Source organism: Semicossyphus pulcher, unplaced genomic scaffold, assembly GCF_022749685.1.
Source record: "Semicossyphus pulcher isolate SPU_LCO1_2020_fin unplaced genomic scaffold, fSemPul1.0.p SCAF_3, whole genome shotgun sequence".
Classification (NCBI taxonomy): domain Eukaryota; kingdom Metazoa; phylum Chordata; class Actinopteri; order Labriformes; family Labridae; genus Semicossyphus; species Semicossyphus pulcher.
The window spans coordinates 15,287,455-15,311,858 of record NW_027211704.1 but is presented as its reverse complement, the minus strand read 5'-3'; the positions used below and the strand labels follow the sequence as shown (position 1 = coordinate 15,311,858).

The 24,404-nt window shown below is 45.1% G+C and overlaps 1 protein-coding gene across 2 annotated transcripts; it reads right to left on the bottom strand.

Moving 5' to 3' along the window:
- Positions 1-49: 49 nt before the first annotated feature.
- On the bottom strand, positions 50-23,742 carry LOC138605934 (rootletin). Of its 2 annotated transcripts, XM_069678392.1 has the most exons (38): positions 23,600-23,742; positions 20,543-20,815; positions 20,088-20,214; positions 19,846-19,988; positions 18,030-18,221; positions 17,827-17,910; positions 17,650-17,735; positions 17,370-17,535; positions 17,175-17,281; positions 16,858-17,085; positions 16,681-16,771; positions 16,425-16,511; positions 16,134-16,349; positions 14,849-15,048; positions 14,559-14,741; positions 14,121-14,265; positions 13,875-14,021; positions 12,414-12,644; positions 12,139-12,332; positions 11,931-12,058; positions 11,570-11,739; positions 11,284-11,463; positions 10,926-11,060; positions 10,692-10,835; positions 9,252-9,490; positions 9,008-9,167; positions 8,712-8,879; positions 8,205-8,628; positions 7,926-8,089; positions 7,709-7,829; positions 7,444-7,607; positions 6,886-7,101; positions 5,668-5,892; positions 5,432-5,581; positions 5,117-5,317; positions 3,688-3,819; positions 1,814-1,987; positions 50-834 (listed from the first exon to the last, which is right to left on the bottom strand). In XM_069678392.1, exons 2-38 carry the CDS (start codon positions 20,594-20,596, stop codon positions 748-750), a joined length of 6,063 nt encoding a protein of 2,020 aa, XP_069534493.1. In that variant the 5' UTR covers positions 20,597-20,815; positions 23,600-23,742; the 3' UTR covers positions 50-747. The 2 variants fall into 2 exon arrangements, with proteins under 2 accessions (XP_069534493.1, XP_069534494.1); XM_069678393.1 differs by lacking the exon at positions 20,543-20,815.
- Between the last annotated feature and the right edge of the window lie 662 nt (positions 23,743-24,404).

Here is a 24,404-nt window from a genome sequence, read left to right as displayed (position 1 = left end):
CTCAGTGTGCTGAAAGGTGGTTATGAAAGACATGAAATATAGAGCACACAGTGAGTTTATTGTCCTGCAGACATGTGGCTTCCATGTGTCTTATAGCTGTCATTAATCGTCAGTCTGTTAGGTTAGATAGTAAGTAAAAGGTATATACAGCTAGCAAAACTATAAAAAACATACTATACATGTACCATCATACTGCAGTGCTAATGTGTCACACCATCAGTGAGTACAGAGAGTACAGTGTACAGTGTTTCCCTTCCTCCTCCTAGAGTCCTTAACTGTTAGATTAAAAGGGATCGAGACCAAACTGTACTACAGGCAGATTTTCGTTCCTGCGCTGCATCCAGGTTCTGTCTGGATTAGAGTCCTGCGGTGATTTCTTCTCAACTAAGAGCAGGAAGTCTGGGACGATGTTGAGCAAGGATCAAGCACAGCTGGCTGCCAGTAATCAGCGGGCCGCTGGCGTTTTCAGCACAGCTGCTGGATCACATCAATCCGCTCCCTCGCTCTGTCACCGGTGTGTCGAGCTAAAGTGTTCTTAATCGTACAAAACGTCGGTAAAACAGCACAGAAATGACAGCGGGGTTCATTTCATAACAACAAATCACATTTTTAAACAGCAGAGTTAAAAAGAACACTGTTAGGGAATGTTTCTACAGGTAAATATTGCTTTTAGACATTCACAACGTGTGGATTTTCCCTGGATTAGACGTGTAGTGAGTGCTGGTGCTTCTGGTTTCGAGCTGCCTCTCAGTTCCCTGATGACAACAAGGAGGATGGAAGAGTAGGCTGCCTACGTTTCATCTCTTGTTGGAGCTGCTCCTTCAGGGTGGACACCTGCGATCACACAGGGGGAGAAAAGTACATTTTAAACTTAATATTTAGCTTACTACATTCAGAGTTTTATTCACAATACTGTGACATCTCCTTGATTTCAAGATGCCAATCCTTATGCCTTGTTGTCAGGGGATGGGGACTGCCCATTTAGTCTAAATGCAAACTTGGTACCCATCCGCTACAGTCAGACGACGATATAGCATCTGGGCACAACAGTGAACATGCCGGGCTTGTCCGGTTTAGTCAGCAGCAATAAGAATTTCCAGCCAAGACTTCCTTTTCCTTTTAATCTGGAGGAGCGCCCGTTCATCTGTTTGTGGTGAGTCTCAGTTTCACTGTAACGATAAGTTACACAGAGGCTTCACACTGGCTTACTTCAGTGGTGTGAACCCGAAACAGAAACTGTTATTCTTGTGATTTACTTTAATTAACGGGTCTTACCTGTGCCGAAATTTCAACATCACGATGCAAATGAGTAAAAAAGTCAAAATGAAGCTTTGTCAGGTCTGTCCTCAAGAGGAGGAGAAAACTACTGTTCAAATGCTTGTTAGTTGAATGGAGGTCGGATCGATCATTTCTGATGCATTTAAGGGAGTCGGGAAATCTAAACACTGAGCAGCTTTTCGTGACACAGCGTCAGGGAATTTATCTCAAGTAGAATTTTAGGGTGTTAGCTGTTAGCCTGCAGATGTCTGTTTATAGAGATTAATAGGAGCTAAATCGTCGTCAGATAGCCGCTGATTGGAGCCGGGATGGCATTACGGCACATTACGTTCCATCTGCTACACTTCCCATACTAAAAATCCACGTCCCTGCCTACAGAGATGAGTCTAAATGAAATCTATATAGTATTCTTCTGCTGGTGTTTAAAACATTTCAACATTCTTAATATTTTATTACAACCCCAACCAGCTCCTTCATTGTAGCAGGGAATTTAAAGCGTCAACCTGAAGTCTTCCTCAACCTGAGACGTGTGTACCTGCTCCTCCAGGCCTTTGACTCTGTGTCGGTGAGCTCGCTCTCTGGTGCCCAGTGTTCGCTCCACGTCCCTGTAGCTGCTCCTCAGTCTCTCCGACTCCCGCTGGGCCTCCTCACGCTGCCTCGCCAAACTCTCACACAGACTGTGCGACTGCTCCATCTCAGCCAGCTGAGTCTGCTCAACACGGACACGCACACACACACACACACACACAGAAGAGGAAGAGACGGACACGTTTGTCTTAACGTCTAAAGGCTGGAGAGACTTTGGTTTGGTTTTTCATCACACTACAAATCAAAACTAACAGCTGACCACCAAACAACCACGTTGGAGGCTTTGTGGTGTCCTAGAGGAAGTTGGTTTGAAGCTGATCCTCCAGAGAAAAACCGCAGTTTGAAATGTATTAAAGGGAAAGGTTTACTCTGGGCTGATCATCTGTTGTTGATGATGATCGTCTACATAAGATGCTGAACTAAAAACTACACTAGCTAAATATGGACTGACTGGTTCTAAGAACATATATGTCTGAGTGTCCAATGACAAGTAGTTGAGCTCTGTTACGCTCTACTGTTTGCAGATCTGAAACCCAAATACAAATCAAAGATACAACTAACATACACAACTAAGATCTGCACTACGTTCCAAACTTACAAACATGGAACCAGCAGGTCGTTAGTCACAACATTTACAGATGAGTAAACATCACAAAGCTGTTGTTTGTATTTCTTAGACAACTAACAGCTGGGATTTTTATTGGTCTGGAGAAGGTCCTCTGACAAATGGCGGATGGGCCCTGGAAGAGAAACCTCCAGCACGATCATAGGTTCTTGTTTCTGGGTCATTTCAAACGGTTTCTTGTAAGGCAGGCTAGTGGGTGACAGTGGCAGAACAAACGTCAAGGTTATTACCTCAAGCCTTTGAAGTTGTATAATAATATAAAGTCAGATTTGTTCCTTAAAGACACTGCAGCAAAAGCTCGAGCAGTTTGGGGTTGATGTACATTTCTGCAGCCTGGGAAATAAGGAGAAATGAGCAGTGTGTGGTCTGAGATGCCTGAAATAAATAACTTTAATGACTCTGTCAGGATTTTTATGAAACCCACTGTAGCTTTGTGTATTTGCTTGTTTATAGTGTTTCTGTGGTTTATAGAAAACTCATAGTTATGAGCGTTGTTCATAAAATGAAGCCTGCCCAGAAATATGTGAGGGGTTTGCTCAAACCTTTGGCCTTTTTGTGTCTTATATGGTAAGTTTCTCTGGTGTGAAACATGAATTAGTGGTGTAGAGACGAATAGTAACTGTATCTTGGAAGGGAGAAGCGTCCAAACCCCACAGCTTATCCACAGGGGTGCCTCAAGGGTCAGTGCTCGGTCCTCTTCTCTTTCAATATACACCACTTCACGTGGTGTAATCATTTGCTCCCATGTTTTCTGATATTTCCATTCTCCAAATGGATGAAAGAATGAGCTCAACCTATCCAAGACTGAGCTCCTTGTCATCTCAGCCAGTCGCTCTACGCAACCACAGGTCAATATGCAGCTTGGGCTGCCTCTGTGCACTGCCTGTCGGTACCTGTGTCAGATCACACTCAAAGTTGTTTGTTGGCACTAACTGACTTTGTCCCCTGCTGTCTTGATCGTTGCTTGTGTTGTATTAACGCTCAGATTTACGTCGCTTTGGACAAAAGTGTCTGCTGAATGAAATTGTAACATTGTAACAAAGAAATTCTTGACTAATGAAGTAACAAAGTGTAGCCCTGTGTGAAGCAGCTTAAAACTGTCTACAGCATCAGACTTGGTTTTTGCCTTGAGTCTGCTTGAAATACAAAGATGTAGGCAGTTATGATAACTAGTTGTGTCAGCGGCCGCTCCCCACCTGCATCATCAGTATCTGCTGCTGCGCCTCCTGCAGCTCCTGCTCGGTGGTGTTCAGAGAGCGATCCAGGCGGCTTTTCTCTGCAGACAGACGCATGCTGCCTTCTTCAGTCTTCAGCTTCTGACGCTCAACCTAATGAAAGGTGCGTTACTAGTAATGTGAGCAACAGAGAGTGAAATGCTGGAAGTCATGGAAAATTGACCTTTGACCTTTTGTTGGTTTAATTAAAAAGGAGATCTTCCCCACTGCCATGTTCACTAACATTATAAGAGATTAGTAAGAGCTCTCTTTATAGCTGAATGGAAACAGTGTTCATTTTGGCAGCTCATTTAGACTTAGTCTTAAGATGAACATGCTTATTAGTTGTAGTTACATTTATAGTTTTAGTCTAGCTTTAGTCGACGACTAATCAGAACATTGTAGTCCAGTTTAAGTCAATAAAAACTCATCACATTTGAATCATTTAGTCATCACTTTGTCAAAACGTTTTCTCTCTTGAGAAAATAAGACCCCCCCTTCAGTCTCCCTCTTCTCCTTTTTACGCGTTTGCTTCAGTTAAAATTAACACTTTAATTTCAGCAGATCATCCATACAGTCATAGAACGATGAGGACACAGCATCTAAAGATTACTTTTCATCACCGCTTCTCATTAAACAGCCGATGATCGCTCCTTTATGTGATGTATCTGTGAGCGCGCGCAGAGCCTGAAGCAGGAAGCCTGAGCTAACAGAGAAAATTCATAACCACCTTTGTGATACTTGTTATCTCTAACTGCTGCTTGAGGCTTGATGCATTTTAAATGTTTGACAGTCCATTTTAGTCCTGTCTCTCGTTAACGAAAACAAAACATTCAGAGTTTTTAATATCAAAGATCTATTTTCAGCTCATCAACGTCTGTCTTCGTCATGGAAAAGGATCATTGACGAACATTTCAGTCATAATTTTCGTTAGCAAAAATAACACTAAATGCAAGACAACTGTTTTGTTTTGTTGATTCCCACAAATTGACAAAGGAAAACATTAATTGTTGGGAATATAAAACTCATATGACACATAAAGGAGACCTTCCTTTATGTGTCATATGTAATAGGATATTGAGCTGGGGTACATAAGGCCCTGTGGACATAGACAACGCTTCCAATGAAAACTAGTGCTGACCACAAAACAACTCCTTACCTATTATGCACAAAACTGCCTGCTCAAAATGTTACATTTCCAGTAGATCAGGTGCTCTTAGTGTAAGATAGATTTAATGAGTGTATCGTGTTCTGACCAGAAGTCCCTGTGACCTAGTTCTGCACATCACAGCTAAAAGCCAGCGTGTGCCTATAAACCGCATGAACTCTAAAAATCACAAACGGCTCTTTGTACAGAAATGACTCAATGATCCAAGTTTCACATTTGTTATTCACAAGAGACAGCGCTGACCTTATCCAGTGTATTCCTCAGTGCATTCTTGTCTTTCTCCAGCCTCACAGCCTGTCGCTCTGCATCTTTTTTCTCGGTCTCCAGCATGGCGACGGCTCGCTGCAGCCCACGCAGTCGCTCCTCCACAGCGACCCGCTCTGTCTGAGCTGACTGGCTGCTGCGCTGAGCCTCTGCAAGAGTGGCGGAGCGCTGACGCAGAGCCTGACGGAGGAAGGACAGAGTTCACGAACAAATTCTGTAGACCCTCTACAGTTTAGAAGCACAGTTGAAATGCAACCTTTGGTGAGACTTGAGGCCTCAGCATAAGTACCTCACCTCTTGGTTGTTGTTGAGCTCTGTCTCCAGTTCTTCTCGTCTCAGCTCGCTCTGGTTCAGCTCACCCTCCAAGCTTTGCACGCGCTCAGTGAGGGTGGCCACGTTCCTCTTCCCCTCCAATACTGACGCCCGGGCTTCATCCATTTTTTCCTTATCGGTGCAGAGCAATCACAACATCATTGTTCAGTTTTCATCCACATTCACTCAAAGCTCTTTTATCCTCCTGTCTCACTCACCTGCAGATTCCCCTTGTCCTGCTCAGCCACACTCAGCGTCTTCTGCAGGAGGTTCAGACGACTCTGTGTGCTGCTGTGAGCGGCCGCCGCCTCCTGGAGGCTCTTCTTGAGAGAAGCGGTCTTCTCTTTTAGTGAAGACTCACCTTCCTGAGCTTTGAGCAGAGCCTGGCTCAGCCTCTCCACGTCTCTCTGCAGCAGAGACACACGGGCTTCTCCCTCTGCCACCTGCAGGTAATCCAAATCAAAGTAATGTGTAATCCCATCAGCAGACCAACAGAAGACAAAGAAGCACGTTCTTCTTTACTGAACAGGGTGTGGTTTTGTATTATATATAAATAAAAAGATCGCCAATGTATTCATCTACTTTTGGCCTCCTGTCTAAGATTTCCACAGTTTCCAGAACCAGCAGGTTATTAGGTACATATTTAAATAAAGTAGGTTTGTAGCTATGGGTGGCATTGTTGGATTATCATTAAATGTACAGATACACATATTCCTCAGAGGGGGAAGTCTTATAAACTTGGTGATCCCTCAACATCTTCTCAAGCATCACCATTTTATTCACATCTGTGGTCTTCTGTGAAATATCTCAAAAACTGTTGGATGGATTGTCATGAACTGTAGCGCCCTCATCTGGCCAGCTGTTTTATTTGTCTAATACTAAAGTCTAAGGACATAATCAGCACATTAATTTTCATTTATTAAGTTGAATTTGACCATGAAAGTAGGGGTGGGAATTGCAGGGTAACTGAGACGATGCGCGATACGTGGCCCACCATAACATTTATATCACGATACAGCGATTCTTCTACAGTTGATATATTGCCAGACAATCATAGAACGAGACATCACGATATCTGATTAACTTCTTCTTCACCCAATTAATTTCCGTTCACGTGTCATAAGCGCCACTGTGAGGAGTCATGAAGTAGTGACGCGTATCGATACTTGTATTGCACGAGTCAGGATGACGATATATTGCTTTATCGATACTTTGTCCCGCCCCTACATCAAACAATGTCTCCTTAGCCCCATATAAGGTCATTAAGTTATAATATAAAGGATCCCTATAATAAAGGTCTTATCAACTTAACCAATGCAACTGATGTCCTGGTTTATTCATTGAGCCATTAAATACGTCACTAATTTATTTCACTAAAAACTTTCATGTAAAGCAAACATAATTAGACGCAGCTCTCCTGTGTCCGCCTGCTGTACCCTTTTCAGCAGAGAGTCGTGTCGCTCCTGGGAGGTCTGGCTCTCGGCCTCCCGGTCTCCCAGACTCAGTTTGAGTCTCTGCAGCTCCCCCTCCAGACTGCGCCTCCCCAGCTCCACTCTGGTGGCCCGGGCTTCAGCTGCCTCCAGCGCCTCCCGCAGACGTCTCCTCTCCGCCTCCAGACGCATCTCAGCGGCACGCTGCTTATTTAACTGCTCCTGCAGAGACGGAGGGACGAGAGAGGTCGGTTAGTTAGGAGATCTGAGTTTGAGGCCCAGAACTTTACTTGTTTCGATAACTTTCTCCTTGTGTCTCTGCTCCTCCTGTTGTCCAGAAGGTGAATTTATTTACACAATAAAAACCGACATATGGAGAGCTGACATGGGACACCACAGGAGATGTAACACTCTGTGTGTGTGGCATCTGTTGTTATTACATTCCCTGACAGCTATGCCTCCACATATTGCTCTGTCATAGTGCTGCCATATGGTGAACATGCCAGATCAGTGACCCCTGCTGTGAAAGTCAACAACACAAACACATGGAATAAGTGTGTGTACCTGAGTGTGTTTTTTATCCATCTCAGCGGCCTGTAGCGCTCGCTCTAAATCCTTCACCCTGTCGGTGAGAGTCCTCCTCTCTCTGTCTCCTCTCCTCACCGCCTCCTCCTGCTGCTGGAGCAGAATCTGAGTGGTGGTCAGACGCTCGTCCAGCCCACGCTTTCCTACAGTCACACACATTAAAGACGGCTCTGTGATCACTTTGTCTTTTGGTTAGGCTTTTTTCTTCTGATACTAGACGAACACATAATCAAGAGAATTATACCTTCTTGGTTTTCCAGTAGGGTGTTCTGAAGCTGAGCGAGACGACTCTGAGCAGAGTCCCGTTCCCCCGTCAGCTCCTCCAGCTCCCTCTGCAGGACCCCCAGCTGCCTCCGAACATCATCCTTCATAATCAGCAATAAGAAAAGACTTAAACCTTACAAACACGTAATATCCTTGGACTTAAGTCAATATTTACTTTGTGTTTTCTTTTCTTTTACCCGCTCCCTCTGTGCCTCACGCAGCTCCTGCAGGAATTCTCTCAGGTCACTTCGCAGCGTGTCGGGGTCCAGCTCCGGCTGAGGGAGAGGCAGTGGTGTGTCCCCTCGCTCAGGGGACACGGCCCCCGAGCCCAACGTGATGTCAGGGGTGCTCGCTCTTAACTCTGCAAACAGTGAATATAAAGAGTTATGAACTGATATGTACAATATTGCAGCATCCAAAGGAGGAGAAGCAGTAACGGGTTACCAATTCTATTCTTCTTCTGTATTCTTCCTCACCTTTAGGGGGCGACAGTGAGGCGCGCAGGGGTGAGACACTGTGGTGGCGTGACAGAGGGCCTGGTGATGCAGAGCTCCCTCCTGGACTCCTCCCCCGGCCTCCTCTCCCGCCTGCTCCGATGCCGAGCGTCCGCGTCAGTGCCGACTGAATGCTGCTCAGGCGATACTCCAGGTCCCTCCTCCCGGCCTCGGCCCGCATCAACTCGGCCTCCGTGGCGGCCAGGCGGCCCTGCGCCTCGCTCAGCTGCAGGCTGGACTGAGCGGCAGAGTCCTGAGCTGCCTGAGCGCGCAGAGCGAGGTTCTTGGCCTCATCCTGCAGCTTCTTCTCGCAGCCACGCGCCTCCTGCAGCTGAGCGCTCAGCTCTCTCTCACAGCCGCGCCAGCCTGACGCAGACTCCTCCAGCCGCTTCACGGTCATAGATAGCTGAATTGAAAATATAAGACAAGATGAGCAAAAGTAAAATCACAAGAGCCTGTTAATCTCTTATCACTCTCCTCCTTTCTCACCTCTTTCTTGAGGGACTCTCGAGCTGTTTCAGCTTCAGTTAACTTCTGTTTAAGGTTGAAAACATCTTTCCCTCTGTCCTCGTCTTTCTGCTCCTCCAGCGTCAGACGAGCCTGCAGCTCGGCCACCTCCATCCCTTTCTGCTCCTTCTCTCCATCCAGCACCTTCAGCTAGAGCCGAGAAACACACGACACAGTCACTCCGCGAGGGAAAAACTGAAACATGTGAAGCCTGAGCAGAAAACCCTGCTTCCTTCTGAACACGAGAGGAGTGTAGGATGTCTGACAGCATGTCTGACCTGACGGCGGAGCTCCTGGAGTTCCCGACGAGCTTCCAGTCGTGACCTCTCCACTTCTCTCAGGCAGCTCCGCAGCTCCGTCACCTCCTTCTGAGCAGATGAGAAATTCTCCTCCAGCACAGCCAGCCTCTGCTCCTTCTCCTCACACTGTCGTTTCACACTGAAAAACACACAAACCCTCAGAGATTATGAAGACATATGATTGCATTTCTTTAAACATACTCTCATTCGTTGAAGTGTCTACCTGATCCTCTCCGACTCTGCACTTCGCAGACTTTCTCTCAGCTGGCTGTTTGATTGGCTGAAGGCGTCTCTCTCCTTGGTGACGTCGCCCAGGCTGCGCCGCAGGTCCGTCCCCTCTCTTCTGTGCTTTTCTGCTGCTTCCTGAGTTTGGTTGAGGCGTCGCTCGATGTCCAACACCTCCCGCCTCAGCTGGTCTCGACTCTCCTCATTAGCAGACAGAGAAGCTCTGCACTGGTCCAGCTGGAGGGCGAATCACGTGTGGCGCAAGGTGATATAAACAAACATCATGTTGTGAATGATCTCATAGCGCCCACCAGGAAGGTCTGTTTTCTATTTGCGTGTTCACAGAACATCTATTAACACATTTTTCCAGAAGAGGTTAGGTTGTGTCGCTTTAGGGGCAAATGTTTGGCTTTATGACAGGGCTGTTTTTGGCCTCTAAATAGTCGTCTAACTCTGACTTTAAATTACATGTAATTCAATGCAAACATTATGACTGACACTTAAACTGTCCCATGTATAGAGGCAAAGTCTTATACGCAGCAGCCCGGAGTTTGACTCCGACCATCGGCCCATTGCTGCACGTCATCCCATATTTTTCCTCCCGTATTTCTGACTCTATCCCACAGACTGTATAAAAAGATGGACGACATGACAGCTCCCTAAAAGTGAAGCCAAAACATCTCTATCGCCCCCTGCTGACTGGCTGCAGTGTAGCTCATAAAGCCCGCCTCCTCCATGTTAACAGATGGGACATGAGTCAAACTATAAAATCAAAATACACGCTAAATAAATGTTTCTCAAACATGGTTTCTGTCATTATAGTTAGTTCTTATCATGCTGGTTTACATCCAAGTGTTCATTTTTCTGACAAGTTTAGTTTTAATTAGTTATCTGATGCTGTCAAAAGGATGATTGAAAGCTCTGTTGACCAATAAGGCTCCTGCAGCCGATCTGTTCCTGATTAGCAGAGTAGAGGAGGACCCACATCTGTGAACGTTAACCTCAGACCAACACAAGAAGCTGTTCTGCTGTTAAACAAGCCGGCATGCGGGATCTATGCTGCATTTTCGGTAAGTTAAGTGTGTGTTTTCATTTGCGGAAGTGGCCACAGCCTCTCCACCCGTCGATCTCCACTGCACAGCTCTGGCTCCAAATGGCGTTACCATGGCAAGATGGCAGCGCCTATCACGGGGGCTACTTTGGCATCAATTTCATACAAATAGAGCAGATGGAGACGAGTCGTCTATCTATATATACAGTCGCTCTAACCGCTGTCCTATCAAATAGAGGCAAAGGCCAAAAATAAAGCGAGCACACTTCATGAGATTTTGTTTCTGCAAAAACATTTTCTAGTTTTGTCCTGATGTTCTGCATTTACTTAGATCGATTTTTTTTGTTTTCTTTACTATAAAAGAACAAAAAAAGACGACTCTTCTACCTCTTTGAGAGCGACATCAGCACGTGACTGAAGATCAGAAGTGGTCTGTTGTAGTCTCTGAAGTTCCCTCTCATGAAGAGAAGCAGCATCCTCCAGCTGAGAGCGGAGCTCCTGCAGCTCCCTGCTCAGAGCATCGACTCTGATCTGTGCAACATACAAAAACAGAAAGTCCTTTTAGCGAAAGAGTCCTTATGTGTGCAACAGAAGATCAACTCAGACAGGAAGTCCGATCACCTGCTCCTGCTCTTTGTAATGAGCCGCTTCCCTCGACATCTGCTCGGCCTCCAGAGCTGAAGCTGACAGCTCGGCCTGCAGAGACAACACCCTTTCAGACAACGCTGCTTTCTCTGCCTCCTTCAGAGAGAGGGCCTGGAAGAGAGAGAAGTCTGGTTAACAAAGAGGGCAAGACAACAAAAACTGAGCCATTGATGTGTTTTCAATACTGATCTCCAGTGGGTTCTGTTATGGCTCTGATTAGGCAAAGCTTTAAGTAATTACTAGATCCTTTTATAAAGTTGAATTGGCTCATATTTACGTGATGCTAAATAATCTTATACCAAATGCTTCCTCAGAGGCTTGAACCCGATCATACCTGTTGTTTGTCAGTCTCAGCCTGCAGCAGACTCTGATCTCTGTCATGCTGCAGATTCCTCAGTTCATCCTGCAGCTCCTCTCGTTCTCTCTCCGCTCTGTGGAGCTGATCCTCCGCCTCCTGCCTGAGCTTCCTCACAGTGCCCTCATGCTCCATCAGCAGGCTGCGCCGCACAACTTCCTGTGAAGACACAGAGCAGCCAAAAGCAATAACATGGTTTAAAGAGTCTTCAGCATGAAAAGCCTTATCTGAATAGTTAAAACAGGTCTAAGTTGAGTGTTCTGACCTTCTCTGAGAGCAGCCGCTCCACCTCCTCCTGATGTTCGGAGATGGTCTTGCGTAAAGCCTGCTGGGCCTCCAGCTGCGCAGCATTTAGAGTCTGAGTCAGAGCCTGTTTCTCCCTCTCAGCCTGGGCCAACACGTTCTCCTCCTCTGAACGAACTCGTCGCAGTTCAGCTGCAAATCGCATCAAACATCAGCAAGGAAAACATTGATCAACTAATAGGTTCTGTCGTGTTAATGTCTTTCCATTATGCCAGCGACCTTCAGTTTAGCCTCAAGCTGTTGTTTACTTCTTCCTTCATTCATATTCTTCTCTACTAAAACTCCTCTGCCCTCTTTCTTCAGACCGTCTCTTTGTCTCTTACCTGATGCAGTCTCACAGCGCACTCGAAGGTTTTGGCTCTCCGTCTCCAGCTGCTCTCTACGAGACTCCACCTGAACCAGCTGCTGCTGCACCTCGAACAGACTTGTCTCCAGGGACTCCCGCTCCGACCTGCAGCAGCACAAACACAACTTACACACACGGACCTCATGGGTCAAACATAAGCGTACCATACTAACAACAACACACACCTGAAAGCAGCCAGTTCCTCTGACATCACAGTGTTTTCTCTCTCCGACGCCGTCAGCTGGACCACCAGCGCTGCTTTGTCTCGGGCCAGTTCTGCCCGACCACGGCCGGCTTCCTCTAAGGCCACCTCGCTCCGCTGGCCCTCTGCTCGGGCAAGACTCAACTCTGATCCCAGAGTGGTCACCTCAGCACAAAGCTGTCAAAATACATAAAACAACCTCTGTGAAAAGAATCACTTGGTGCATCAACCACAGCTCCTGTCTAATTGTCTATTTACCTGAGTGACTTGCTCCTGCATCCTAAGTCTTTCAGCCCTCAGGCTCAGGAGCTCCTCCTCTATCCCCGTCCTGCTCTGCTCAGAGTCCTGCAGTGAGTTGTGCAGCAGGATGCGGGCGGAGTCCATCTCCAGCCGCTCCTGCTCCAAACGGACCAGCTCATCTCGGATGGTCAACTTCTCCTGCTCTGCCTCTCGTCTCTGAGCGTGCAGGAGAGTCTTCTCTTCCTCCAGCTACAAGAGATTTTAAAGAGTGAGACATTCAGATCGACAAGGGAACTATACATTAATATGTATAGATTACATTAAACTATTCTGTTACCATGGTCGTCTTATACATATAGACTATTCAAAGATTCCTTGCATCCTTCCCTTGGCCCAGTGATTCCAAAAATGGGGGGGCCTGGAGTAATGACAGGGGCGGGGCGCGACAAGGCTCAGTAAAAACAATGCACACAGCTCTGCACTGCTAGCAAAGCTTGGCCAACTTTGTGAAAGGACTGCCGGGTAAACATAAGACTCACGATGAATCTATAACAAACATCACAACTACTAAAATAAAGACAATTAAATATGAAGAATCATGTCTATCTCCGTGGCACGTCCCCCCTGTGAACGTTTCGTTTAAGTGGCGCATGTTGCTGATAACGAGAATGCACTCACTGAAAAGCCACCTACAGTAACTGAAAGCCTCCATCATCCAGCCGACACTGCTTGTGACAGTAGCAGCAGCATCGGGTGCTCGTTTACAGGCAGGTGACACAGGCTGCTGCACAGCAGTCAGGTCTCTGTGTGCTCTGCTGAAGACTTTTTCTGTAGATAAGTCGTGAAAAACCAGGACAGGGCGTGTAAAGCAGCAGCATACACGTTTGACTTAATTCGCTTCACTATCGCATGTCCTGCGATGGGACTTTTGCACATGCGCTCGTCGCTATTGCGATGGTTGTTTCAGCCCTATACTCAACTGCCATAACAAACAGAGTGGCTTTACTAAAGTTGCATCTGTGCCATCAAATGCTCAACTTATCTCTTTTTAAGTAGCTTACAGAGCTGCTTCATGTAAAGAGCCGCACACTACAGCTGAGGGATTAATACGACCCTCAGATATTGTGGTTTCAACTTTAATTGATGAAGCAACAGGCAGCAAACTTAAGGCTGTCCCTCTGTCAGCAAAACCATTGCAAGCGCATTTATGACAACCTTTATGTCTACCAAAGACACCTACCCTGTCTACCCTGTCCCTATCTACCCTGCAGAAAAGGTTTGGGAACCACTACCTTGCCCAATGTGCACGATGTATTGCATCATGACTTCCTGACAAGCTAAAGGGAGATATAGGATGTGTTGTTGGCAGCAGGCTTTCGCTCCTTCTAGTGCGGATGCTTGAAAATACACACTAACAGCAGAGTGTCATTGGACAGGTCATATAAACTAGTTTATGTCCTAAGAGGGAAACGGCTTTACCTGGAGGATGTAGGAGTTCAGGTCAGCTTTGTCCTGCACCAGGCCCTCATTCAGGCTTCCCATCTTGGCCAGAGAGTCCCTGAGAGCTGCTTCCTCAGACTGCAGCTTGTTCAGCAGCAGGGAGAGCTCAGAGTTGCTGCTCTCAGCCTGGAGGGAAGAAAGGAATCAGAGAAAAGATAAGACATCAGCACGCATCAGAGCACAGAATTGCAAAAGGTAAATTAGCACAAGTTGACTTTTTCTTACGCGAGCGAGAGCTTCAGAGAGTTGGGCTTTCTCTCCCTCCAGCAGCTGCCTCTCCACCTCCCCCTGCTGGTGAGTCTCCCTCACTGCAGACAGCTCTCCACGCTGAGCCGAGGCTCGACTCTCACTCTGATCCCACTGCTTCTGTCTGTAGCCAAATTTAGAATCAGACATACAGCAGACAACACAAGCATTAGAAAGCTATCAGATACATGCTGCTACATATGATTCTTTGCCGACTTGTGTGACGTGGTAAAAGTTGTCATTGGGTAAAGGTGTCATCTCTTCTACGGTGCTTTAGATAAAAGGTTTACATGGGATTGTTCACCGGTGTCTGGGGTCATGTCGGTGAAGGAGGTCATGTGCACAGTGTGTCGGCTGCACAAGACGGATTAGTGTCCGCATCACGTTCACTTAATCACGATCAATTCGATTACTTACGTCCTCTGAGTCTCTGCCTTGGCCCGGTCTCTCTCCAGAATGGCCGCCTCCTTCTCCTCCCTCTCGTGATCTCGCTCTCGCTGTGTGGAGGCCACGGTCAGCTGAAGCCTCTCACAGTCCATCTGCAGGATCTGACTGCCGCTCTGTGCCGCCTGCACGGTCTTCTCCAAGCTCGCCTTCTCACTGCAGTGATCACGATGTGTGGAGGAGAGCAGTGTAGAGTTAGCTACATGCATTACAAGGATCAGGGATAAGAAGCAGATTGTCAAGCGTCATATAACAGTGTGAACCTGGCCAGTGTGTCTCTCTCCTGCTTTAGACGCTCCTTCTCTCTCTGCGTGGTCTCTCTCTCCCTCTGAGCAGCGTCCCTCTCTCTCTGCAGACCTTGGTTTTTCTGTTCTGCATCTCTTTTAGCCAATTCTGTCTCCGAAAGCTGCTTACGCAACTGTTGCACAGAAGTCTGGGTGGAGATCAGACGCCCTCGAACATCCTGCAAACACAAGTGAAGTCACATAAAGGTATTACATACATATTTCTTTTGACTGAGGTAGTTCAAATGAAAACTCCTCATGGTGGGATCTGAATATCTCCAGGAATAGGGAGACCATTTAAAAAGGTAACTTTATCTGCCTCTGTATTTCAATGAAAGCTAAAAAAAATATCTCAAAAATCTAATCCCAATTTTATTTGTATCGCGTCAAATCATAACCAAAGTTATCTCAAGACACTTTACAAAAAGAGCCGGTCAAGGCCGTACTCTTATTTTTTTGTTATTTATGGAGAGACCCAACATGAATCCGCCATGAGTAGCACTTAGCAACAAACATCAAAGGCAAATAACTGGGCAAACAAAGCCAAAGCTGTCCGCATGGCAGCGTGAAAACATCAGGTGAGTTATTCAAGCTAAATTGGGGCTAGAAGTAAAAACCCCAATGCCTTCTCTCTCTGTTTTCATTTTACTTTAACGTTAACTCTTCTCTGTACATGTGCATTATAAAGAACTGTGGATGCATTAAAACACACAATTCAAACCATGGTTCACCCATGGTTCTCAACTGGTGGGACGGGACCCAAAAGAAGGTCGCGGAGCGATTTTCAGTGGGTCGCAGATGTGTGCTTGAAAAAAAGAAAGTTGTGGTAAAAAGTTTAAGCTGCGCTTTTATTTTGAAGGACATGGGTTTCCTATGACGTGCGTGCAGTAGTAGTTTACTCACACATGTATCCACTGATTGGGTAATCAGACCTACAGTTACATTTGCATTTATGTTGCACTTGTTTTAGTTTATTTCTGTTGAAAAAAGGCTGCTAATCGGATTAAGTTCAGAGGGAATATTTTCCTCTTGTGCGCCGCTACCTGAGGGTCATTTTGCTCAACTACACTGTTGTGTTTTGTGATGTTAACATACTGTGATGTTTCATACTGCTCTCATGTCTGCAATATTTTTCGTTAAATAAGTGTGAGTGGTTGAAAATGAAATGTGGGTGGTGATTTGTCGTTAAGGAGGTGGTGCAGAGTCCTGAGGCAAGAGCAGTTCAGAACCACTGAATTAGAGGGTATATAAACTGGCATGTCACCTGCAGCTGGACTGTCTTGTTTGTGACTGCGGAGCGCAGAGCCGACAGCGCCGCGTCAGACAGAGGAGCCAGCGAGGAGGAAGGCCGAGAGGGGGAGGTGGACCTGCGAGGAGAGGGGGAGCGGCTGGGGGAGGAGCCACGCATCAACACCAGCAGAGCAGACCCGGAGTTGTCCTGGTCTGCCTCTGATGACGACTCTCCGTCTGAGAAAACCGTCTGTAGAAGAGAATAAAAATAAGACGCACTTCCTCTCAAAGATATGAAACTGAGTGCGTGTGTTTTGTATTTTACCTGAGCAATGTCTCGCAGGGTGTCACACAGTGTCTCAGTGTGAGCTCTCAGCACCTGCATGTCAGTCTCATCATTGCCTTTCTGCTCCTGAAGGACAACAAGCAAAGGAAAGGTTACTGACAGGAGTAAATAGTGTATTTGTTCGGGACTCATTTAAGCTGGGGATGGATCCATATTTGAAGAAACAGTGCGTGATTAAGAGAGCAGGATGAACCACTAATCAAGGAACATGTCAACCAGTTCCAACCAAAATCACCTCAAGCTTCCGAATCAGCCAAGCGATCTCTTGATCTCTCTCTTCAACTTGGCCCTTCAGCCTCTCCCCCTCTCGCACAGAATCTGACAGCCTGAAAGTTTGACACAAAACGAGCCGTTAAAAACTCCTTCATACAACTTTTTTAATAACAAAAACTAGTGAAGTACAGCTGCTGACCTGACGTTGAGCTCACTTCTCTCTGCATCCGTTCGGGTCTGAAGGTCCATCATCTCTGCCACTCGTTCTCTCAGCTGCTGCTCCAGCTGAATCCTCAGAGCCTGCTCCCGCTCCAGGACCAGAGCTGCTCCTCCCTCCCGGCTGTGTAGCGTGGCGGACACATCGGCACAGGACACCTGAGCGGAGTGGGACGCCCGAGCCAGCTCGTTACGCATATCTGACAAGTCCCTGAGATTGAAAGATACAGAGAGAGAAATATTTTAGTACAGTTTAAATCAGAACAAAGGAAAAAGCATAACTGAAATACGTTTCTTGACCTTTCAGTGGCGCTCTTCAGCTCACAGATATGCCTCCGAAACCCGACCACCTGCCGCCACAGCGTCAGCAGCCGGCTGTGCTCTCTGCTAAAGTAACTGTGGAAGGACTGAGAGGGAGGCCAGAGACAGAAAGAATGAGTCAATTATTTTTCTCATTTAAAACTTTTTCCTTCTTCATAAGCATCCCTCTCTCACCTCCTCTTCTCTCCTCCAGTCGGACTCCTTTTGTTCCAGCTCCTCCCTGGCTTTGGTCCAGTCAGCAGTGAGCCGGCGGATGTCATGGCTCAGAGCCTCATTGGCTAAACCGGCCTGCTCCAGCTGCTCTCTCAGCATGGCATTCACTGCAGACAAACTGCTGCTCCTGAAAACACAACAAGGGACAAACAAATAACATTAACAACAAAAACAAAGTGATATATTGACGTGTTAAACGCACACCAGATCAGCTCAACACATCTGTTCGGGCATCGGTCACCTCTGCTGTTCTTCCTCCAGGCGGATTAAAGCGTCCTCCAGGTTGCTGCATGATTCGTCTTGATTGCTCCCGTTTGACGTTTCACTCTGGCCATAAAAAGAGAAGATTTTATGATGAACGTGTGATTTGTAAAACTTAAATGTTGTTGGAATAAGAATCCAAATCTACCCCACTCACCCTCGGTCTCTGTTTCTCCAGCTCTGACGACCTCTCCTGCAGCATCTGCTCCAGATCCCCACACCTCTTTTTGTACTGAAGCACCTGAAGTAGCAGGAAAAACTAATTAGAGGCTTGTAACACCCAGATGTTTTTACAACTAAAGACACATCTAGACACAATAAAACACAAGTTGAGTTAAAGACACAGTTACATAATCGAACCTTGGCCTGCAATTTCTGCACAAGCTGCGCCTGCCTCTGCTGACCCTCCTGGTATGCAGTCAGTTTTCGTTTGTAGGCCGCCTGCTCCTCTTCCAGCCGCCGCCGCAGATCCACGTTCTGCTGCGCCAGGCTGCGTGTCTCAGGTGAATCATGGTCGCCGTCTCCTGTCTCAAAACGTAGAGCCTGCTCCAGCTGTGGGCGTAATTAAAAGCAAACGGCAGGGGGTGAACGGATGAATTAAACCGTATACCTGCTAGTGCTGTAAATCCAAACAAACGTGGTAGTTGCAATTTAAAGTTGTTGTGACCTTTGTAACAGCTGTTCTCAAAACAGTCACACCACAAGGTCCATAAGTGGTTGTTCTGGAGCTTTCTATTATATCACTTAAGGCTCCTCCTCACATAGTTTCTGCCTGTATGTCATGCAATAGATGTTTCAGGACTTTACAATTAAAGCTTAAAATTTTAAGCTCAAAAACAGCAGTTACCAAAACAGTCTCACCCTCCATCTCCAGACCTCCATATCATATTCTGATCAAATCAGTAAGAGTTACGTACGGGTATTCTTACAGTAAACTTCTAATTCTGCACAAAGTAATGATCTAAGTAGGTGCTGTATTTAATGCAACAACTATGTGCAATAATAAAGTTCAGCATTTTTGAAATAAATTACTTCACTGATTAATTATTCGCCAAAACGTGTGTGTGAATGTTCAGTGATATCTTGATAACTATAAGACGTGTGGGGGCCTTTTCAGTTTATGGATCTTTAAGGAAGTCACACTAAATAACATGGCATTAATTGTAAAAAAGTTATTTGGTATCATGTATGGGTATTTAGATAACTATAAAAATGTTATAGAAGTTGTGATTTTAAACTAATTGCCTTAAGATGCTGTAAATATTTAACACTTGGATGAAGAATGTGTATTTAAATCTAATACAGGAGCAGACAACTATCACAGATATTACTTTTCTGCACGCACCCATAACTTAACGAAATAACGAAAGTATTTTTAATTGTTGCTCTGTGTCCCAAATTTGTAGTTCTTTATGCAAATTTGCTCATTCTACACTAAAGACTAAGGGTATAGTAAGTGCCCAAATGTTTCTGTCTTGTTTCAGACAAACAGTGAAACTAAAGAAGTTGCAGCATCCCAGTGTGAAGACGAACTTTTACCACTCTCTTCCTAAAATGTTTCTTATAATAAACTTGCTGCAGAGAACTTTCTACAGGTTTTAAACACTGTTCTGTTAACGTAGGTGTGACTAAGACGTTCATCTTAAGTTGTTTAATATCAGTTTAGAGTCAAAAGAGTTTAACAAAGCGACCTTTATTCATTTGAAGGACAACAACACGATCTGATCTTTTTTGGATGCAGACCTGTGTGTTTTTCTTGAGTAATGTTCAAACCCAAATGAGACTCAACGCCCACCCACCACTACACCTCCTGTGCAGCCCCTGTTTACAGTCGCCCAGGGTGACAAACGCCATGGCAACATTCCACTTCACTTCATTCCAGCCCCCATCACCGGGGAGACGAGCAAATCTCAGACAAAGGAAGACCAAAAAATACTGAAATGTAAAAACCACGACACTCCCTTTAGGTGTAAATAACCTTGAGGGTTTTGAAAGTCCTGCAGCTTTCACACTTTCTATACAAAGAGTGGATGATAGACATGAACAGAAACCACAACACTTGATGTTTTTTAAAGTCATATCTAGTATTTCTCTCAATTTCTCAGCTCACTCTTCCTGTTCCCCACATCACATTCAGCTGCTTCAGGTTGTTGCCCCGCCGTCTTTAACTACTTACCCTCTCACTAATTGCACCATACTTGATGGCGAGCTCATCTCTGTCCGCTCGGCTGTGTGCCAGCAGGTCCTCCAGCCTCGCCAGCTCGCCCTGCAGCACCCGGTTCTCCTCCTGGATGGACATGACCGAGGACATGGCTCCGGCTGCAGACAGAGAGGGCAGACATGGAGAACTATTATGCAAAGAAAAGGGTCAAAACATAAATATGTATATGTTCGGAGAGCACATTTTTGAAAACTCACAGCTGTCGTTGAGGTTCTTTGTGACAATCTCTCGTACTCGTGCTGGTAGACATGTAGGGGGGGCATCAGGTGAAGGACCCCGGACTGTCAGCCTCTTCTCCTCAGACAAAACGCTCTCCTCCAGCCTCTGGGGACAAAACACAGACATGTAAGGCTCTACCTTTGAGGCATTTAGAAGGAAAGTGACAATAAAGCAAATATGGAGTAGAGCTTCATAAACAAGTAATTACATCGAAGCTAAATACAATAATGATGATGTGTCTGGAAAGTGCCACAGGACCAGGTGGAGCCACAGCAGTCAAAAGCTGATGGGTAATGAAACACAATACTGTTCTCCAACACAAGCACAAGCACGAACACAAACCTGCAGCTTTATCAGCCACAACACAAACCAAATTTGCACGTTTAAGAAGCGATGGTCGATGGTGGATGGAGGAAGGCCCGTTGTGCCTCACCTGTATCACAGACTCCAGTTTGTTGGAGTCGGTGTCTGAGTTTTCAGCGCTCATTGTGGAGGCAGCAGATATTTAAAACCCTCCAGCGAATTGGATTAACTCCGGGTAAACGCGACGTCTTCACGCGCTGATTTCTCGTCTCTCGCTGTTTTCCAGTGATAAAAACAGAAAAGTGCACAACCTGGAGGAGCTTGTTGTGTGCTGCTGTTGAGGGGCGACAAAGTTTAGTCGCAGGGGAGCAGAGCGTGGCCGTCCGGTCGTCGCCTCCTCCTCCTCCGGCACGAGCAGGCAGAGATTGAGGACGGCAGGATTAGCAGGTTTAAAATGTACCTCACTCCACCTCCTCCACATCTCCACCTCCACTCTCACTGCTCACACGCAAACCCTCTCAGACCACTGCTATTCAGCTCACCACAAAGAGAAGCCCAAATAAAACTTCAAAAATCCCACCCTACAAAGAGAAAATGAATTTTTAATATCGTTTTTGAGGGTTTAAATTACTTTAAATGTTAGAGCACGTGACGTTTGGGTCGGTGCAAAGTTCCTATTTTCAGCTCCTTTTAATGTGGCAAAATAATTTACATTACATTAGAGGGTTGATTGTTTTACTTACCCCACTGAGAATCAACAGCTTTAGCTGCAGGGCCGGATTAAGCTAGCAGGCCCACAGGGGGAAAGTAAACTGGAGCCTCAAGTGCCCCCCAGATAAGTTTACACAGCATAAATTATAATAAATGATGAAATTTGTCTTTACCAGCTCCCTTGAAAGTTTTACAGACCAATGTTTTGCAGGCTGGCCCACACTTCAGCTCCTCAACATTTAATGTAGTTTTTACCTGTTTTGAACTGATGGTGCATGCCATTTGTACTCGGAAGTCGAAATTTCCAAGTTCCCAATCGGGAATTTCAACTGGAATGCCCCCTGAGGTCAGATTTCCGACTCGGAAAGTTGGAGGAACCTCACCAACCCCGACCTCATATCTCCGTGCATCAACAGCAAATGAAAGCTGTAGTATTAACCGTTTATTATCACTTCTGTCTTGTGTCTCATTAAATCAGCCGTACTCACAGTACTGTCCAACTTCTATCTGTGGACAAGTCGTGGACGTCATATTTGTTCTGTAGTTGACTTGTTGTACTGGAACCATAGACTGTACTGGAACACGGTCAACTCGGGTGTGACGCCGTTCCCAGTTCCGAATTCCGACTTCCGAGGTAAATGTAACGCATCATTAACTGCTGTGAGGAACTTTCAGTTTGTGTTTCAGTTTCATTTTGGTGCCCCCTGTGGACAAAGCCCTACCTCCTATCTCTACGCTGATTTGTCCTCAATTTTTCCCTGGAAAATGTAAACAAAGGCAGCGTGCAGTTAATCGCTTCATCTGATACCTACCCCCCACCAGTGGTTTCAGTTGTTAAAAATAACGCTATAGAAATAATAAAATTCTGCCTGATGGTCTGGTTTGCTTTTGTAGCTCATATAAAGTAATCAGAATTAATTTCAATCTTTTTCATGACAGTGAAAAACTCCTCACAGGAGCTTTAACTTTTGTGGTAGAAAATGTATTTATTTATTTTTTAAGTGTAAGTCTGCCAAGCCAAGAAATCTGGAGATGTCGCCATGGATTTAAAAAAGTAAGAAAGCTATTCTTCGACACTTAAAAGACCAAGAGATTCATTAACAAAATGGTCTGCAGGTTATTTGATAAGGAAATAATTGTTAGTTGAAGCCCTTAAAATATGTTACAACTGACCCCTGTGGCCCCTAACTTCCATGCAGCATGTTTTAAATATATACATAAAGCTAACTTTAAAAATACTTTTATTAGATTAAACTTAAATAATTACACACATTTTGACTCATACTTGTTTTAAAGTATTTTCAAATTCATAAAGTTTTTTTTAAAGGCCTCTGTAGACACGTGCATGTAAAACTATGACATTGAGCTACCACTATGGGACGGTCTGCACTGCACTACTTTGTGTTTGGATTGTCATAGTTACAGACAAGAGGGCCATTGTGTCAATAGCAGACCCCCAGCCCGGCCTTAACACACACACACACACCCCTGTTTTATAAGTGTTAGTACCCTCATTGACTTACTGCATTCACTTCCAGTAACGTTAACACTAATTGTATCACAACTATATCAGAAACACAAAAAGTGGCCTGTAACCTAAAGCAAGATTTTAACACTCAATCAACACACACAACACAATATAAGTATAAATTGAAACACAAGTAAGTAATGTCATGAGAAAGAATAAGAAATTAAGTCAGGCTGCTCACAGTAGGCCTTACTTAAATATCATAACAATTAGTATCAGCCATAAGGATGAACTTAAGAGATACTGTCAATATTGGGGTTTTCTTCGAGCATTAAAAGTTTGACCTGCTTGCATGAAGAAGACAAGACAGTATTATTTACTCAGTTTTGTTTTGATAAACAACTGTGGCGCCCCCAACTGGCCTGCTAGCGAATGACTGCCACTGATTTCAGAAGACGTGAGCTTTCTGTCTGATGAAATGGTCTATCAACAAGTTGACCTCTCGCACGCACAACCAAACACAAGCAGAGTGCAGTCCAGACTGATGACTCTTTTATGTTTAAAAGCAGAGGTGCAGCTTTAGATCAACAGCTGAATGTTAACAGTATGATCTTTATCAGCTGCTTCCTCTTAATTACTCCAACGCCTCAAATATGCAATATATTATCACATCCTTTTTATCCTCACACACGACACTGTATAATTTAAAGTGCATCCAAAAGGACACGCCCGAGTTTTAAAAAGTCTGTCAGGAGTTGGAGGCGGGAGAGGAGGAGGAGAAGGAGGAGGAGGAAGGAGGTGGTTAAACATTAAACTGTGCAGCATCCGAGCGAACTAAACTGAAAATGAATAAAGACTCTGTTTAAGAGCAACAGAGACTTAACTCCACAAACAAACACGATACATTATATACAACAGCCTGGATATAAAACGCGTCTCATACTCGATCTTCACGCTGTGGTTAAACGCAATGAAACATCCGCTTCCCTGTGTGATTTATAGTCTCACCTCGACAGATGAGAGTCAGCCCACCGTCCCTTCATTCTTCTGAGCAGGCTGTACGATCACACAGGCAGAAATAAAAACGCCATCCACAGCAGTTATTGTGAAGATATCACCAGCTGCTTGCAGACAGAGCTGCTTCCCCTCAAATCTCCTCCATGCTTTTTCCGGGGAGGGACTTCCAGTTCACCAGCAGCAGTCTGGTGTCTGTATACACAACACTGCCTGTGCACATGATGATGGGCGACTGTCAGCTGATAGCTGAGAATAAAATCTGTTAGATTATTATTTCTCACAGAAACTATCGAGAAATCCCCCAAAATATACTGAATAAAATAGCACGTTAGCAAGTCTCTAAATCAAGATAACAGAATAATATTACCATATAATATGCTATATATTCTTTGTGAAGCGAGCAACAAGTGAATCTCGTGGATACTGGTATATTGCTATGGGTATGCAGAAAATAAGTGCTAAATTGCCTCATTAATTTGGCTGGCATGTAGTCCTGTTTTCCCCACTGTATATGTTTTTCAATCTTTTTTATTTTTGGAAAAAAATAACCTTTTTTTTTATTTTCTTCAATTAAAATAACCACAATACATGCATTAAATGTAAAATTAATTATAACGTGGAGGGGGAAAAAATCAGTAACCATGTAATCCTAGTTATGATAAACAGAGATCAAATCCATGTTATTTTCAGATTAACGTCAAAGTCATTACACCGTTGGAAGAATAAGAGAAACCCTAAAATAACCTGTATTACTTGAACAAGTTCAACATTACATTTATAAATAAAAAATGACCAA

What these genes read in the sequence shown, in the direction of transcription:
- LOC138605934 (XM_069678392.1), bottom strand. Translation starts at nt 20,596, where the DNA reads ATGAGCGCTGAAAACTCAGACACCGACTCCAACAAACTGGAGTCTGTG. An exon ending in CCCTGCGAGACATTGCTCAG is followed by an intron (nt 16,350 to 16,424) that starts GTAAAATACAAA and finishes TCTCTTCTACAG; the next exon opens with ACGGTTTTCTCAGACGGAGA. An exon ending in TGGATAAAAAACACACTCAG is followed by an intron (nt 7,102 to 7,443) that starts GTACACACACTT and finishes CCGTCTCTGCAG; the next exon opens with GAGCAGTTAAATAAGCAGCG.